Source organism: Hemiscyllium ocellatum, chromosome 25, assembly GCF_020745735.1.
Source record: "Hemiscyllium ocellatum isolate sHemOce1 chromosome 25, sHemOce1.pat.X.cur, whole genome shotgun sequence".
NCBI lineage: Eukaryota > Metazoa > Chordata > Chondrichthyes > Orectolobiformes > Hemiscylliidae > Hemiscyllium > Hemiscyllium ocellatum.
In genome coordinates, this window is record NC_083425.1 from 54,812,147 (window position 1) to 54,829,834 (window position 17,688).

At 47.1% G+C, this 17,688-nt stretch overlaps 1 protein-coding gene across 1 annotated transcript in view; it reads left to right on the forward strand.

Annotated features, from left to right (window-relative positions):
• The window catches only part of LOC132827717 (proton channel OTOP2-like), a 92,742-nt gene that overhangs the window by 74,420 nt on the left and 634 nt on the right, over positions 1-17,688 (forward strand). The window contains exon 5 of the mRNA XM_060844401.1: positions 8,277-9,184. Coding sequence (XP_060700384.1) covers positions 8,277-9,184 — 908 coding nt within the window. The remainder of the gene's footprint in view (positions 1-8,276; positions 9,185-17,688) is intronic.

The following is a 17,688-nucleotide window of genomic DNA, read 5'->3' on the forward strand; positions in this document are numbered from 1 at the left end:
GACCTGTCCCCACCAGTACTGTACCCCTGTATTATACAGTGACAGACCTGTCCCCACCAGTACTATAACCCAATGTTATACAGTGACTGACCTGTCCCCATCTGTTCTGTAAACCAGTGTTATACAGTGACAGACCTGTCCCAACCAGTACTCTACCCAAGTGTTATAAAGGGACAGACATGTCCCCCCCAGTACTGTATCCCAGTGTTATACAGTTACGGACGTGTCCGCATCAGTACTCTACCCCAGTGTTATACAGGGACAGAATTGTCCTCCCAGTACTGTAGCACAGTTATACAATGACAGAACTGTACATACCAGTACTGTACCCCAGTGTTATACAGTGATAGACCTGTCCCCACCAGTTCTGTACCCCAGTGTTACACAGCAAAGAACCTGTCCCCACCAGTACTGTACCCCAGTGTTATACAGGGACAGAACTGTCCCCCCAGTACTGTAGCACAGTTATACAATGACAGACCTGTACATACCAGTACTGTACCCCAGTGTTATACAGAGACGTACCTGTCCCCATCAGTACTGTACCACAGTGTTATACAGTGACAGACCTGTCCCCACAGTACTGTACCCCAGTGTTATACAGCGACAGACATGTCCCCATCAGTAATGTACCCCAGTGTTATACAGTGACGGACCTTTCCCCATCAGTACTGTACCCAGTGTTATACAGTGACAGACCTGTCCCCACCAGTACTTTACTCGTGTTATACATGACAGACCTGTCCCCACAAGTACTGTATCCCAGTGTTATACACTGACAGCCATGTCCCCACAAGTACTGTACCCCAGCGTTACACAGTGACTGAACTGTCCCCACCAGTACTGTACCTCAGTGTTATACAGTGACGTACCTATTCCCATCAGCACTCTACCCTACTGTTATATAGTGACTGAACTGTCCCGATCAATACTGTACCCCAATGTTATACAGTGACAGACCTGTCCCCGCCAGTACTGTACCCCGGTGTTATACAGCTATAGACCTGTCCCCACCAGTACTGTACCTCAGTGTTATACAGTGATGGACCTGTCCCCATCAGTACTGTAGCCCTGTATTATACAGTGACAGAACTGTCCCCATCAGTCCTGTACTCGTGTTGTATAGTGACAGACCGGTCCCCACCAGAACTGTGGTCGTGTTATACAGTGACAGACCTGTCCCCACCAGTACTGTACTCGTGTTATACATGACAGACATGTCCCCACAAGTACTGTACCCGGGTGTTATACAGTGACTGAACTGTCCCCACCAGTACTGTACCCCAGTGTCAAAACGTGACTAACCTGTCCCCCCAGTACTATACCCCAGTGTTATACAGTGACTGACCAATCCCCGTCAGTACTCTACCCCAGTGTTATACAGTGACAGTCCTGTCCACATCAGTACTGTGTCCCAATGTTATACAGTGACGGACCTATCCCCATCAGCACTCTACCCCACTGTTATATATTGACTGAATTGTCCCAATCAGTACTGTACCCCAGTGTTATACAGTGACAGACCTGCCCCCACCAGTACTGTACCCCAGTGTTATGCAGCTATAGACCTGTCCCCACCAGTACTGTACCTCCGTGTTATACAGCGACTGACCTATCCCCATCAGTACTCTACCCCAGTGTTACACAGTGACAGTCCTGTCCCCACCAGTAATCTACCCCAGTGTTATACAGTGACAGACCTATCCCCACCAGTACTGTACTACAGTGTTATACAGTGACAGAGCTGTCCCCACCAGTACTGTACCCCAGGGTTATACGGTGACAGACCTGTCCCCACCAGTACTTTACTCGTGTTATACAGTGACAGAACTGTCCCTACCAGTACTGTACGCGTGTTGTATAGTGACAGACCGGTCCCCACCAGTACTGTACCCCAGTGTTATACACGACAGCCATGTCCCCACAAGTACTGTACACCAGCGTTATACAGTGACTGAACTGTCCCCACCAGTATTATACCCCAGTATTATACAGTGACTGACCTATCCCCATCAGTACTCTACCCCAGTGTTACACAGTGACAGACCTGTCCCCACCAGTACTGTGCCCCAGTGTTATACAGTGACAGACCTATCCCCACCAGTACTGTACCCCAGTGTTATACAGTGACAGAGCTGTCCCTACCAGTACTGTACCCCAGGGTTATACAGTGAAAGACCTGCCCTCACCAGTACTGTACCACACTGTTATACAGTGACAGACCTATCCCTACCAGTACTGTACCACAGTGTTATACATTGACAGAGCTGTCCCTACCAGTACTGTACCCCAGGGTTATACAGTGAAAGACCTGCCCTCACCAGTACTGTACCACACTGTTATACAGTGACAGACCTGTCCCAACCAGTGCTCTACTCCAGTGTTATAAAGTGCAGACCTATCCTCACCAGTACTGTACGCCAGTGTTATGCAGTGTCAGACCTGTCCCCACCAGTACTGTAACCCAATGTTATACAGCTATAGACCTGTCCCCATCGGTACTGTACCCCAGTGTTATACAGTGACTGACCAGTCCCCATCTGTTCTGTAACCCAGTGTTATATAGTGACAGACCTGTCCTCACCAGTAATGTACCCCAGTATTATACAGTGACAGAGCTGTCCACACCAAGTATTCTAAACCTGTGTTGTACAGTGACAGAGCTGTCTCCACCAGTACTGTACCCCAGTGTTACACAGTGAGAGACATGACCCCACCTGAACTGTACCACCGTGTTATACATTGACAGACCTGTCCCCACCAGTACTGTACCTCCGTGTTATACAGTGATGGATCTGTCCCCATCAGTACTGTACCCCTGTATTATACAGTGACAGACCTGTCCCCACCAGTACTGTACCCCAGTGTTATACAGTGACTGACCTGTCCCCATCTGTTCTGTACCCCAGTGTTATACAGTGACAGACCTGTCCCAACCAGTACTCTACCCCAGTGTTATAAAGGGATCAGACATCTCCCCACCAGTGTGATAACAGTTACGGACGTGTCCGCATCAGTAATCAACCCCAGTGTTATACAGTGACAAACATGTCCCCACCAGTACTGTACCCCAGTGTTATACAGGGACAGAATTGTCCCCCCAGTACTGTAGCACAGTTATACAATGACAGACCTGTACATACCAGTACTGTACCCCAGTGTTATACAGAGACAGACATGTACCCATCAGTACTGTACCACAGTGTTATACAGTGACAGACCTGTCCCCACAGTACTGTACCCCAGTGTTACACAGTGACAGACCTGTCCCCATCAGTACTTTACTCGTGGTATACATGACAGACCTGTCCCCACGAGTACTGTATCCCAGTGTTATACACTGACAGCCATGTCCCCACAAGTACTGTATGCCAGCGTTACACAGTGACTGAACTGTCCCCACCAGTACTGTACCCCAGTGTCATAAAGTGACTGACCTGACCCCCCCAGTACTGTACCTCAGTGTTATACAGTGACTGACCTATTCCCATCAGCACTCTACCCTACTGTTATATAGTGACTGAACTGTCCCAATCAGTACTGTACCCGAGTGTTATACAGTGACAGACCTGTCCCCACCAGTACTGTACCTCAGTGTTATACAGTGATGGACCTGTCCCCATCAGTACTGTAGCCCTGTATTATACAGTGACAGACCTGTCCCCTTCAGTCCTGTACTCGTGTTGTATAGTGACAGACCGGTCCCCACCAGAACTGTGTTCGTGTTATACAGTGACAGACCTGTCCCCACCAGTACTGTACTCGTGTTATACATGACAGACCTGTCCCCACAAGTACTGTACCCGGGAGTTATACAGTGACTGAACTGTCCCCACCAGTACTGTACCCCAGTGTCAAAACGTGACTAACCTGTCCCCCCCAGTACTCTACCCCAGTGTTATACAGTGACAGTCCTGTCCACATCAGTACTGTGTCCCAATGTTATACAGTGACGGACCTATCCCCATCAGCATTCTACCCCACTGTTATATATTGACTGAACTGTCCCAATCAGTACTGTACCCCAGTGTTATACAGTGACAGACATGTCCCCACCAGTACTGTACCCCAGTGTTATACAGGGACAGGCCTGTCCCCACCAGTACTGTACCCCAGGGTTATACAGTGACAGACTTGTCCCACCAATACTATACCCCAATGTTATACAGTAACGGACCTGTCCCCATCAGTTCTGTATCCCAGTGTTATACAGTGACAGACCTGTCCCCATCAGTACTCTACCCAAGTGTTATACAGTGACAGACCTGCTTCCACCCATACTGTACCCCAGTATTATGCCGTGACAGACCAGACCCCATCATTACTGTACCACAGTGTTATACAGTGACAGACCTGCCCCCATCAGTACTGTACCCCAATGTTATACGTTGACAGACCTGCTTCCACCCATACTGCACCCCAGTATTATACAGTGACAGACCTGTCCTCATCAGTACTGTACCCCTGTCTTGTACAGTGACAGACCTCCCCTCATCAGTACTTTACCCCAGTGTTATCCATTGACAGGCCTGCCCCCATCAGTACTGTCCCCCAGGGACACACAGGGACAGACCTGTCCCCACCAGTACTCCACCCCATTGTTATACAATGAGAGACCTGTCCCAACCAGTACTGTACCCCAGTGTTATACAGGGACAGATCTGTCCCCATCAGTACTGCACCCCAGTGTTATACAGGGACAGACCTGTCCCCACCTTTACTGTATCCCAATGTTATACAGGGACAGACCTGCCCCCTCTAGTACTGTCCCCCAGTGTTCTACAGGGACAGACCTGCCCCCTCTAGTACTGCACCCCAGTGTTATACAGTGACAGACCTGCCCCCACCAGTACTGTACCCCAGTGTTATACAGTGACAGACCTGCCCCCAGTTGTTCTGTACCCCAGTGTTATACAGGGACAGACCTGCCCCCACCAGTACTGTACCCCAGGGTTATACAGTGACAGACCTGCCCCCACTAGTACTGTACCCCAGTGTTATACAGGGACAGACCTGCCCCCACCAGTACTGTACCCCAGTGTTATACAGTGACAGACCTACCCCCACTAGTACTGTACCCCAGTGTTATGCAGGGACAGACCTGCCCCCATCAGTACTGTACCACAGTGTTATACAGTGAGAGACCTGCCCCCACTAGTACTGTATCCCAGTGTTATACAGGGACAGACATGTCCCCATCAGTACTGTCCCCCAGTGTTATACAGGGACAGACCTGCCCCCTCTAGTACTGTACCCCTGTGTTATACAGGGACAGACCTGCCCCCATCAGGACTGTTCCCCAGTGTTATACAGGGACAGACCTGCCCCCTCTAGTACTGTCCCCCAGTGCTATACAGGGACAGACCTGCCCCCATCAGTACTGTACCCCGGTGTTATACAGGGACAGACATGTCCCCATCAGTACTGTACCCCATTGTTATACAGGGACAGACCTGCCCCCACTAGTACTGTACCCCAGTGTTATACAGTGCCAGACCTGCCCCCATCAGGACTGTTCCCCAGTGTTATACAGGGACAGACCTGCCCCCTCTAGTACTGTCCCCCAGTGCTATACAGGGACAGACCTGCCCCCATCAGTACTGTACCCTGGTGTTATACAGGGACAGACATGTCCCCATCAGTACTGTACCCCATTGTTATACAGGGACAGACCTGCCCCCACTAGTACTGTACCCCAGTGTTATACAGGGACAGACCTGCCCCCATCAGGACTGTCCCCCAGTGTTATACAGGGACAGACCTGCCCCCATCAGGACTGTCCCCCAGTGTTATACAGGGACAGACCTGCCCCCATCAGTATTGTACCCCGGTGTTATACAGTGACAGACCTGCCCCCACTACTACTGTACCCCAGTGTTATACAGGGACAGACCTGCCCCCATCAGTACTGTACCTCATTGTTATACAGGGACAGACCTGCCCCCATCAGGACTGTCCCCCAGTGTTATACAGGGACAGACCTGCCCTCATCAGGACTGTCCCCCAGTGTTATACAGGGACAGACCTGCCCCCTCTAGTACTGTACCCCAGTGTTATACAGGGACAGTCCTGCCCCCACCAGTACTGTACCCCGTGTTATGCAGGGACAGATCTGCCCCCATCAGTACTGTACCCCGGTGTTATACAGTGACATACCTGCTCCCTCTAGTACTGTACCCCAGTGTTATACAGGGACAGACATGTCCCCATCAGTACTGTACCCCATTGTTATACAGGGACAGACCTGCCCCCATCAGGACTGTCCCCCAGTGTTATACAGGGACAGACCTGCCCCCATCAGGACTGTCCCCTAGTGTTATAGAGTGACAGACCTGCCCTCACTAGTACTGGAGTCAAAAAGTCATAGTGTCGTACAGCATAGAAAAAGAATCTTTGGCTCACAGTGTTAATACTGACCAACAAACACCATATTGAGACTGTGTGACCCAATAATGCCCCTTTCAGGAAATGATCTGCTATCCTTTCCCGGTCCAGCCTACACATGACCCCAGACCCACAGCAATGTGTTTGACCGTTAACTGCTCACTGGGCAATAAATGGTGCCTAGATAGAGATGTCCTCACCCTGTGAACTAATAAAAAATAATCACTAATCTCATCGACCCTCACTTGGTCCATGACCTGATATTTTAATTATTTATCCAGATGATTCTGAAATAGTGTGGAAGTTTCTACATCCTGCATCCTCTCGGACAGCACGTTCTATATTTCTACCCTTGTCTGGGTAACAAAACTCTCCCAGATCTCCTCCAAACCACATGTTCCTCCCCTTAAACTTATATCCTCTGGTCTTAGGCATGGGGATGAGATTCTAACAATCTACCCTGTCTGTGCCTCTCATACGTTTTATACTTCAATCTGTATTCCCTCTGCTCTGAGGAAAACATGCCCAGCCGATCCCGTTTCTCCTCATAACGGAGACTTTCCATCCCAGACAACATCCTGGTGAACCTCCTCTGCCTGCTCATCAATACAATCATGTCCTTCCGAGAATTGCACATAGTGTTCCATCCGTGGCCTCACCAGTGTTTTATGAAGGGGGAACAAAACTTTCTTGCTCCAATATTCTATGCCCCAGCTAATGAAGGCAAACATCCTATGTGGAATTTTCACCTGCCTGTCTGACTGCGCTGGCACTATCAGGAATCGGTGAACTTGTACACCAAAGTCTCTTTGTTCCTCAGTACTCCACAGGCACCTACCACTCATTGTGTATTTCCCGCCTTTACTAAACCTCCCAAAATATGTCACACTTGTCCAGATTGAATTCCATCTGCCATTTGTCTACCCAATTTACCAGCTGATCAATGTCAGATTGTAGCCTGAGACCATCCTCCTTGTTATCAACATCATCAATTTTTATGACATTTGCAAAATTACTGAGTATACTTTCTACATTCAAATCCACGTTATTAATGTACATAACAAACAGCAAGGGTCCCAGCACCAAACTCTGTGGTACATAACCCTCCACCATTACCCTTTGCCTCCTATTTGTAAGCTAATTTTGGATTCAGTTTGCCAACTTGCCTTGGATCTGGATCAGCCTTCCATGTGGGACCTTGTCAAAAGCCTTACTGAGACTATGGATTCCAGATGAAGGGCTTATGCCCGAAACGTCGAATCTCCTGCTCCTTGGATGCTGCCTGACCTGCTGCGCTTTTCCAGCAACACATTTTCAGCTCCGATCTCCAGCATCTGCAGACCTCACTTTCTCCTTTGAGACTATGTAAACCATATCAACTACATACCCTCATCATCATGTTTAGTCACCTTTTCAAAAAAGTCAATTTGTCAGACTGGATATCCCTCTAACAAATCTGTACTGACTACACCTGATCGATTCCTGCCTTTCCAAGTATTGATTAATCCTGTCCTTCAGAATATTTTCCCATAATTCCCACTGATGTCAGACTAACAGGCCTGTCACCACCTGGCCTATCCCTGCTGCTCTCCTTGAACAAAGGGACCACATTAGCTCTCCTCCAGTCATCCAGCACTTCACCTGTGGCCAGTGAAACATTAAAAAACTCTGCCAGAGCCCCAGCAATCTCTTCCCTTGCCTCCCATTGCAGCCTGGGATACATCTCATCCAGTCCTGGGGATTTATGCCTGTTAAAATGTCAAATAACTCCTTCTTATTAGTCTTAACACATTCTAGAACCTTAACATCTCAACTGAAAACCCCAGCTACTTTTCTCCTCTGCGAATACAGAAGCTGTTTACTGAAAACAATGTCTCCTTTTGCTCTTTAAGGTGGTGTGGACGAGGGATGTCTCTGCTCCACCAATATCTGCCTCATCTTCCAGACTGGTTATTACTACTTATACCCTTTCAACATTGAGTACAGTCTGTTTGCCTCCACCATGCTTGGTGTGATGTGGAAGAACGTGGGCAGGTCGATCGGGGAACAGGAGCACCCGGCCCATCGCCAACTCCATTTCCATGGCCTCTTGCTAGGCCCAAGCCTCGGGACTGCTGAGATCCTGATTGGTCTGGCAATCTTCATTCTCTACGAGGTGGAAGTGACGGATGAAGGAGGAGAGAGCTGGGCTCTGACTGCTTACTACCTCTTTAACATTGTGGCTCTTGCTCTGTCCACCATCGTTGCCGTGGTGGGCTGCTGCGTGCACCGGTTTGACCGAAGGGGCAGTAACAGTGACAAGAGCCCAGCCAGGCATCTGGACTTGGCACTCTTGCTTTGGGCAGCGTTGGGCCAGTTTCTAATCTCGTACTTCAGCCTGGTGGCGATTGTATCCATCCAACCCTTCGAGCTGCTGAGTGCCCTGAACCTGCTCTTCTCTGTCTTCACCATCTCCCAACATGTTCTGCAGAACGCCTTCATCACCGAGGGTTTAAGTAGGAAACCATTTGCGGAGGAGACTCACCCTGATGTCAGGAATTCTAACAGTCAGGGTCTTGCCATTGTGAATACTACCCATTGCCTCACTGGGGATGCCATGGAATTTTGCATCCAGAATCCCCTTTCTCAAACTAGCTCCAACCCAACCGGAATCATCGTTCATCAGGAAACTGGTTCAAGCCATCTGGAGAGTACATCCCAAACTCAGGAAGATCAACTCTTTGTCCCTGCTAACAGGCTCAGCTCCAAACGACGGATCCTGAAGGAGGTGTCTGCATTTTTACTCTTGTCCAATGTCATTGTAAGTTTGAGTGCTTGAGCTTTTTGCAACATCAAGAGAACCAATGGCTTTGCTTCCAAAGTGTGGTAACTGTCATAGAGCTGACAGGCTAAGAGTTAGCAACATCTTATAAGGGATCATTGAGATGAGTGACTGGTCAGTTTGTTTTTGGTGGGGGTGTCTCTGAAGCACAGCTACCTGAATGAAATGTTTGAGTCTTTTCCAGTGATTGGCACCGTCTCCTCCTTTTCAACATATAGTTAGAGGAACACAAGGCCGGGGAGAGGCCAGTCAGCCCTTCCAGCCTATTCACAATTTAACAAGGTCATGACTGATTCAACTTCTGAATCTTTGGTCTAATATGCCTCACCCAAATAAGATCGATCAGCCTTGGCTGTGATGTTTTCTGTAGACCCTTAGTAGCTTTGTTCGGGGAGTTCGAGTTACTGAAGGGTACAGGACACTTAGGAAGGACGGGAAGGTAGGGAAAAGTAGAGGGATGGCTCTGTTCATTAATGCTGGGATTATACTGTAGAAATGGATGGCTTTAACTCTGGAAAACAGAAAGTGTTTGGTTAGAAATGAGAAATGATACATCAAAGTTGTGATGTGCACTCCTCTTAACAGGAAGTACATTTGTATGATGATGGGAAGACCGTGTCTTTTGGTCTTTTTCGTGTTCATGCTGAAATGGGCAAAGATATGTTTTAAAAACCCAGGAATTACGAGAGAGGTTGCTGCAGCTTTTAAAAGCAAGTCAGTGGAACTCATTGTGAGTGGTGTTTACACTGCCGTTTTGTTGAAGTAGTGGGTGCGGTTGGTTGCAAACAGGCTGGCACTGAGTATGCGTGCGAAGTGAGATTTGGCTGACGTTAGCAGCTGACTTGGTTAGCTGTGGATGACAATGACTGCCTGCTAGTAAAAAATGAGGTCTGCAGATGCTGGAGATCACAGCTGCAAATGTGTTGCTGGTCAAAGCACAGCAGGTTAGGCAGCATCTCAGGAATAGAGAATTCGACGTTTCGAGCATAAGCCCTTCATCAGGAATAAATCCTTGTAGAGGGAGGAAGAGAGCTTCTTCAAGGAAGGCATCCTTGTAAGAGGATTCGACTGCCTGCTAACAGTGATACGATTGGCTCCCGGCTTACTGACCAACCTGTTCATCTGCATGATATGACCAGAAGCCTTTGGACATCCAGAAGGGGAAGTGGCATGTCTGTCTGAAGTAGAAAATACCCAAAGGGCTGAAGAAAGCCAATTTATTTTCTCTCACCAGTTGCTATCAGCTGCTGCTTTTAACCAATAAGTCAGAGACTTTATAAGTTGTGAACCAGTCGCTCTGTGCCTCCTCCATCAAGTGAAAATCCTGGGATAGGAATACTGAGGAGCACTTTCCTGACAAACCAAAAGGATCAACTCAGTGACCCCTGTCAACAGGGACCATTAAACTCCCTGTCAACAGGGACCAACAGGGACCTTCTCATGGCTTTTCTCCCTACAGCCATAACACCAATGCCTTGTCATCTATACCTGTCTGAACACATGGATAGGACAGTGAGTACATGAAGTAGTTACAGTTTTAATCAGTAGCTATACATTAACTGTTCATAATAATTTACCTGTAGAATCTTAGAGTCATAGAGCTGTACAGCATGGAAATAGACCTTTCGATCCAACTCCTCTATGCCAACCAGTTTTCCTAACTAAATCTGGTCCCATTTACAAGCATTTGGTCCATATCCCTCTAAACCCTTCCTACTCATAAACCATCCATATGTCTTTTAAATGGTGTAATTGTACCAGCCTCCATCACTTCCTCTGGCAGATCATTTCACACATGCACCACCCTCTGCGTGAAAACATTGCTCCTGAGGTCCCTTTTAAACTTTTTCCCTCTCACCTTAACCCTATGTCCTTTAACTTTGGACTCTGCTACCCTGGGGAAAAAATCTTGGTTATTCATCCCCTCCATGCCCCTTATGGATTTTATAAATCTCTATCAGGTCAACCCTCAGCCTCTGACACTCCAAAGAAATCAGCCCCAGCCTATTCAGCCTCTCTCCTTAGCTCAAACCCTGACAACATTCTTGTAAATCTTTTCTGAACCCTTTCAAACTTCACAACGTCCTTCCTATAGCAGGGAGACCAGAACTGAATGCAGTATTCCAAAAACAGCCTAACCAATATCCTGTACAGCTGCAACACAATGCACCAACCAATAAAGACAAGCATACCAATTGCTTTCTTCACTGTCCTGCCTACCTGCGACTTTACTTTCAAGAAGCTAAGAAACTGAACTCTAAGGTCTCTATTGTGCAACAACACTTAATTACCGTCCCATCAGCCTACTCTCAAACATCAGTAAAATGAAGGTATCATCAACAGTGCTATCAAGCAGTACCAGCTCAGCAATAACCTGCTCAGTGATGTCCGGTTTGGGGTCCACCAGGGTCACTCAGCTCCTTGACCCCATTACAGCCTCTGTTCAAACATGGTCAGTGCAGCTGAATTCCAGAGGGGAGGGAAGAGGGACAGCCCTTTGAAGTCAAGGCTACATTCAACCGAGTGTGGCATCAAGGAGCCCGAGCAAAGCTGGAATCAATGGGTATGAGAGGGCAAACTCTCTGCTGGTTAGAGTCAGACCTGACATATAGGAAGATGGTCATTGTTGTTGGAAGTCAGTCATCTCAACTCCAGGACATCTCTGCAGGAGTTCTTCAGGGTAGTGTCTTAGGTCCAACCATCTTCAGCTGCTTCATCAATGACCTTCCCTCCATTGTAAGGTCAGAAGTGAGGATGTTCACTGATGATTGCACAATGTTCAGCACCATTCGTGACTCCTCAGTCCATGTCAAATGGCAAATAACATTTATGGCACACAATTGCCAGGCTATGACCATCACCATCTAACCACCACCACTTGACATTCAATGGTGCTACCATCATTTACCCGCCACCACCACCACACCCCTCCCCCCACCATATCATTATTTAGGATCAGGAACTCAACTGGGCTCACCACATAAATGCAGTGGCTACAAGGACACTTCTGAGGTAAGGAATACTGAGGCAAATAACTCACCTCCTGACTCCCCAAAGCCTGTCCACATCTTGACAAGGCACAAGTCAGGAATGTGATGTAATACTCCACATTTGCCTGGATGAGTACAGCCTCAACAAAACTGGTTAGCACTGCTGCCTTATAGCGCCAGAGTCCCGGGTTCAATTCCAGCCTCATGTGACTGTCTGTGTGGAGTTTGCACGTTCTCCTCGTGTCTGTGTAGGTTTCCTCCGGGTGCTCCAGTTTCCTCCCGCAATCCATGGATGTGCAGGTTGGGTGAATTGGCTGTGCTAAATTGCCCATAGTGTTCAGGGATGTGTAGGTTATGTGCATTAGTCAGAGGAAAATTAGGAGAATAATTTGTAATAGTTTCTGGTTCATACAGAAACCTGGTCCATACACTCTGTCAACCTGAGTCTGTCTGTCAGGTACAATAGGGACTTTATGCACATTAATATAAAACTGTAACTTTTGTGAAGACTCTGGGGTTAGTGGGACTTGATTTCCAGCATGTTATCCCAGTGAGGGGTGGCATGGGGCAAAAAGGAAGAAATTATGGAAGCTTCTCAGAAAGATATAGCAATAATCAGGTGATTTTAATTTCTGAGAACATCCCTTTCTGGGACTGACCAGTGTGCAAGCTGCACTCCAGCTGATAGTGTATAATGAGATAGAATTAATTAATGATCTCACAGAGAAGGTGCCTCTCGGTGGGAGGAGTGATAACACAGTTAATTTTTGCTTTGAGGGAGAGAAGAGTGGGTCCAAGGTGAGTATGGTAAAACAATGACTGCAGATGCTGGAAACCAGATTCTGGATTGTGTGGTGCTGGAAGAGCACAGCAGTTCAGGCAGCATCCAACGAGCAGCGAAATCGATGTTTCGGGCAAAAGCCCTTCCTCAGGAATAAAGGCAGTGAGCCTGAAGTGTGGAGAGATAAGCTAGAGGGGGGTGGGAGTGGGGAGAGAGTAGCATAGAGTACAATGGATGAGTGGGGGAGGGGATGAAGGTGATAGGTCAGGGAGGAGAGGGTGGAGTGGATAGGTGGAAAAGAAGATAGGCAGGTAGGACAAGTCCGGACAGGTCATGGGGACAGTGCTGAGCTGGAAGTTTGAAACTAGGATGAGGTGGGGGAAGGGGAAATGAGGAAACTGTTGAAGTCCACATTGATGCCCTGGGGTTGCCTGAAAGAGAACTGTTGCTGGTGTACCTGAAGACATGAAAGCAAAACTAACAAAATGAAATGTTCTAAAGAATAATTCAATAGAGATACAGAGGCTCATTTTAAAGGGATTGTTCAGAAATACAGAATAAATACATTCCAACAAGTAAGGACAATTCAAAGGGAAAATCCACCATCTGTGGTTGGTTGGAAAGGTTAAAAGTAATTTGAAACTTAAAGAAAAAGCTTAGAATCATGAAAGGACAGATGGCAGGTCAGAAACTCGACCGAATATAAAGAATTTTGTCACTGGAGCGTAGGCGGCTCAGAGGTGACCTTAGAGAAGTTTATAAAATAATGAGGCATATGGATACAGTTAATGGTGGCTGTCTTTTCCCACGAGTGGGGGATTTCCTGACAAAGGGGCACATTTTTAAAGTGTGAGGGCAGAGATTATAAAAAGACATGAGGAGCAAATTTTTAACACAGAGGGAAGTTCACATACATTGAACCCCCTGAGGAAGTGGGGGATTTGATACAATTAGAACATTTAAAGGACATTTAGATAAGCACATAACTAGGAAAGGGTTGGAGGGATATGGGCCAGGAGCAGGCAGGGTGGGACTATTTAGTTTTTGATTATGTTCAGCATGGACTAGTCGGAAGGGTCTGTTTCTATGCTGTACGGCTCTACGACCGATTACAGCAAAAATGACAATCGGGAAGAATTAGAATACAAGAGAAAGTCAGTTAGAAATATAAAAAGAGATGGTCAGAGTTTCTACAAATATTTGAAATGCAAGGGGAGAAAATTTCCCAGCCCCTGAATGATATCAGTCATGGCAAGGAATTTTGGAAAATCAGGCAAGATGTTCAACGAGGACCTCCTCAATGTCAAGAGCAAGGAGTCCCAATTTCCAAATACGTGTTGGATATAGAGACGGAATTCTCACTGGTGAGTGGTGAGATGCTGATTAATATGGTTTATCATTCGTTAACAGCTTAATAAACCATACCTCATTAACCTGCAGCCTCCCATTCCACCACCTGCCACATAGGAAGGTTGCTTAGAATACCCAAGATGAAAGATTCCAGGTTGCCACTTGCTTCTCAGGTCGCCATCTTGGACATCAAGACCAACGTCTCAGGGTCTGTTCCATGAGCAGGGATCACGCATGCATACTCCATGTCCATGGACACTGGCATCCACCATGTGCCAGCCTCACTGCACCATCATGGCACTGATCCATTTACAGTCTGTATCTGCAAGGCCATGCTACACTTTGCATTGCACTAGCACCTCTCACTGTAATGCAGCAGCAAGCCCAGAATGGCAGTAACCTCCAGCAGAACCTGAGCAGCCTCAACATGAAGGGGTCACAGCTGAAGGGCCCTCAGGAAGTGCTGGAGGCACAGGAAGGCTAGAGACTTTTGTCCTCAGGGCTATTTCCTTCTGCTAAGCGAGGGACAATGTCAGCACTGGCTGTGGATGTCCCAGGATTCAGTGACTAAGCTGTAAACCATGAAATGGGTGGCCATTCTATCCCTGTTGCTGTTGGACTGTTATGTGACTGGCTCATTCCAGGGAGCCACTGGGGGAGCCCCTCTGGGATCTTTCAATAGATCACCCACAAATGTATCAAGATTGTGAGCCATTTATGCCAGATCACTTCAACTCGTTTCCCCAGTGATGGGGTCAGTGCTGAGGCTCAGACGGTAAGGTTCAGTAATGTAGCTGCCTGCCCCCACCTGCAGGGGGCAATGGACTGGACATATCTCACTGAGAGGGCCAAAGTAGCTGAGTTCATCCATCAATGAGCAACCAATCTGTGATCATCTCTCCGACGCATTCCAGGTCTCTGTCAGATTCTGTGCAAGCCACCATGAGGTCTATATACTTTAAAACTCTCATGTTCCCACTGTGTTTATGGGACCAGGGAAAACTCTGTGATTATAGCTAATGACTCCATTACACAGAAACCCACCGCGGAACCCGATGAAAAAGACACAAACTGATTTGTGAGGTAACACAATAAGGTATTGATCGCTTTGGAAAGTGAGTCTGGGGAGTTAATCATGGAAAATCAGGAAATGGCTGATGAATTGAAGATGTATTATTTAACAGTCATCACTATTGCCTGCAGTTCTGGTCACCATGCTATGGGAAGGATGCAGATGCTTCAGAGAGGGTTTAACCAGGATATTGCCAGGGTTAGAGGGGTTGGACAAACTTGGATTGTTTACACATGAGGCTGAGGCATGACCTGTTAGATGTATAAAAAATGATGAGGAGGTGGATAGTCAGAGTATTTTTCCCAGAGTGGAAATGTTAAATATTAGGGGGCATAGGTTTAAGATGAGAGGGGAAAGTTCAAAGGGGATGTGCGAGGAAAGTTTTTTTTTACAGAGAAGATGGTAGGTGGCTGGAATGTGCTTGGGGGGGGGGGGCGCTGGTTAGAAGCAGACGCGATAGCAATGTTTATGATGGCATTTCAGCAGAGACATAAACAAGCAGAGAATACAGGGATATGGACCATGTCAAGGCAAATGGGATTAGATTAGAATAGCATCATGGTCAGCACAGATATGATGGGCTAAATGGTCAGCTGGTAGTAAAAAGTGAGGTCTGCAGATGCTGGAGATCAGAGCTGAAAATGTGTTGCTGGTTAAAGCACAGCAGGTTAGGCAGCATCCAAGGAACAGGAAATTCGAAGTTTCGGGCCAGAGCCCTTCATCAGGAATGGTCAGCTGTACTCTTCTGTAACATTCCAGAAGCAGCAATAAATCAGGAAATGAAAGTGAGGGAGCAACAAATTCACAATGACCAGAGAAGGTAGAGTGTAAATTACTGGAGCTGCCAAGTGCCTGCGTCTGATGGATCTCTCCGGTCTTTTAAGATGAAGCTCCTGAGATAGTTGATGCAGAAAATGTTCAATTCGATTGAAGGTAGCAAATGGAAGTTATTCATATAAAAAGGGAAGGAGACAGGAAGCAGGAAGCTCCAGGCAGGTTAGCTTAATGTCTATCATAGGGCAACACTTGAAGCTAATATACAAGACTACACCGAAAGACTCGAGTAAATCTGGCAGAGTCATCATGGTTTTGTCAAAGGAAAATCACATTTATTGGAGTCCTTTGACAAAGAAACTTGTGTTGTTGATAAACAGGGATTAGCCGATATCTTGCATTTAGAATTCCAGAAGGCATTCCATAAGGTATTACATCAGAGGTTATTAGAGAAATTAAAAGGTCATGTGGAACATATTAGCATGGACAAAAGATTGGCCGGCAAACAGGAAGCAAAGAGTCGGAATAAATGGGTCTTTTTCAGATGAGTGAGCTATGATGATTGGCGTGGCACAGATACTGGTGCTGGGGCCTGAACTCTTTACAATTTACAGGAATGATGAGGTAATTGAAGGTGTGGAGTTAAGTGTGCTGATGACACCAAGAATGATTGGAAACCGTGTAGTGAAGGGGACTGAAGGAACCTGCAAAAGGATGTGGATAGGTTCGTGAGTGAGCAAAGATCTGGCAAATGGAGTACCACGTGGGCATCTGGGAAATATGACCCATGCTGGCAGAAAGAATGGGGAAAAAAAACATATTATCTAAATGGTGAGAGGTTAAAAGACCATAAAGTTCTGAGATTCAAACAGGTTTATCCTGGTGCATGAATCACAGGAGGTTCATGTGCAGGTACAGCAAGTAATCAGGAAGGCTCATAGAATGTTGTGGTTAATGTGAGGGGAATTGGATGCAGGAGTAGGGAGGGTGTTGGTGAGACTGTGTCTGGAGTCCTGTGTACAGCATTGGCCAGTGTACGTATTGAGGGATGTTAATGTGTTGGAAATAGTTCAGAGAAGGTTTAGTAGACAAATACGCACAGAAAGGTTGAATTGACTACTCTTGTACCTGCTGGAGGTTGGAAGAGTTAGATGTGACAAGTGGATGTGGAGAGGAGGTTTGCTCTTCTGGGAGGATCGAGAACTAGGAGTCACCTATTAAAAAACCAGGGACTGCCCATTTACAATCGAGATTAGGCAGAGGGTCATGAATCTTTTGAGCTCTTTCCTGTGTCCTTGATATTTGTAAGATAGAGGTGGAATAGATCTTGACCCACAAGGAGCTGAAAGCTTCTCAGGGGAAATGGGAATGTGAATTGAGGTTCCAATCAGATCAGCCATGCTCATATTGAATAGCAGAGCGGGGTCAAAGGGCTCAATGGCCTCCTCTCATTCCTGGTTTGCATGTATTTTCAATATGGCCTCATCCCTCCATGTCTGTCTAATATCTTCCAAGG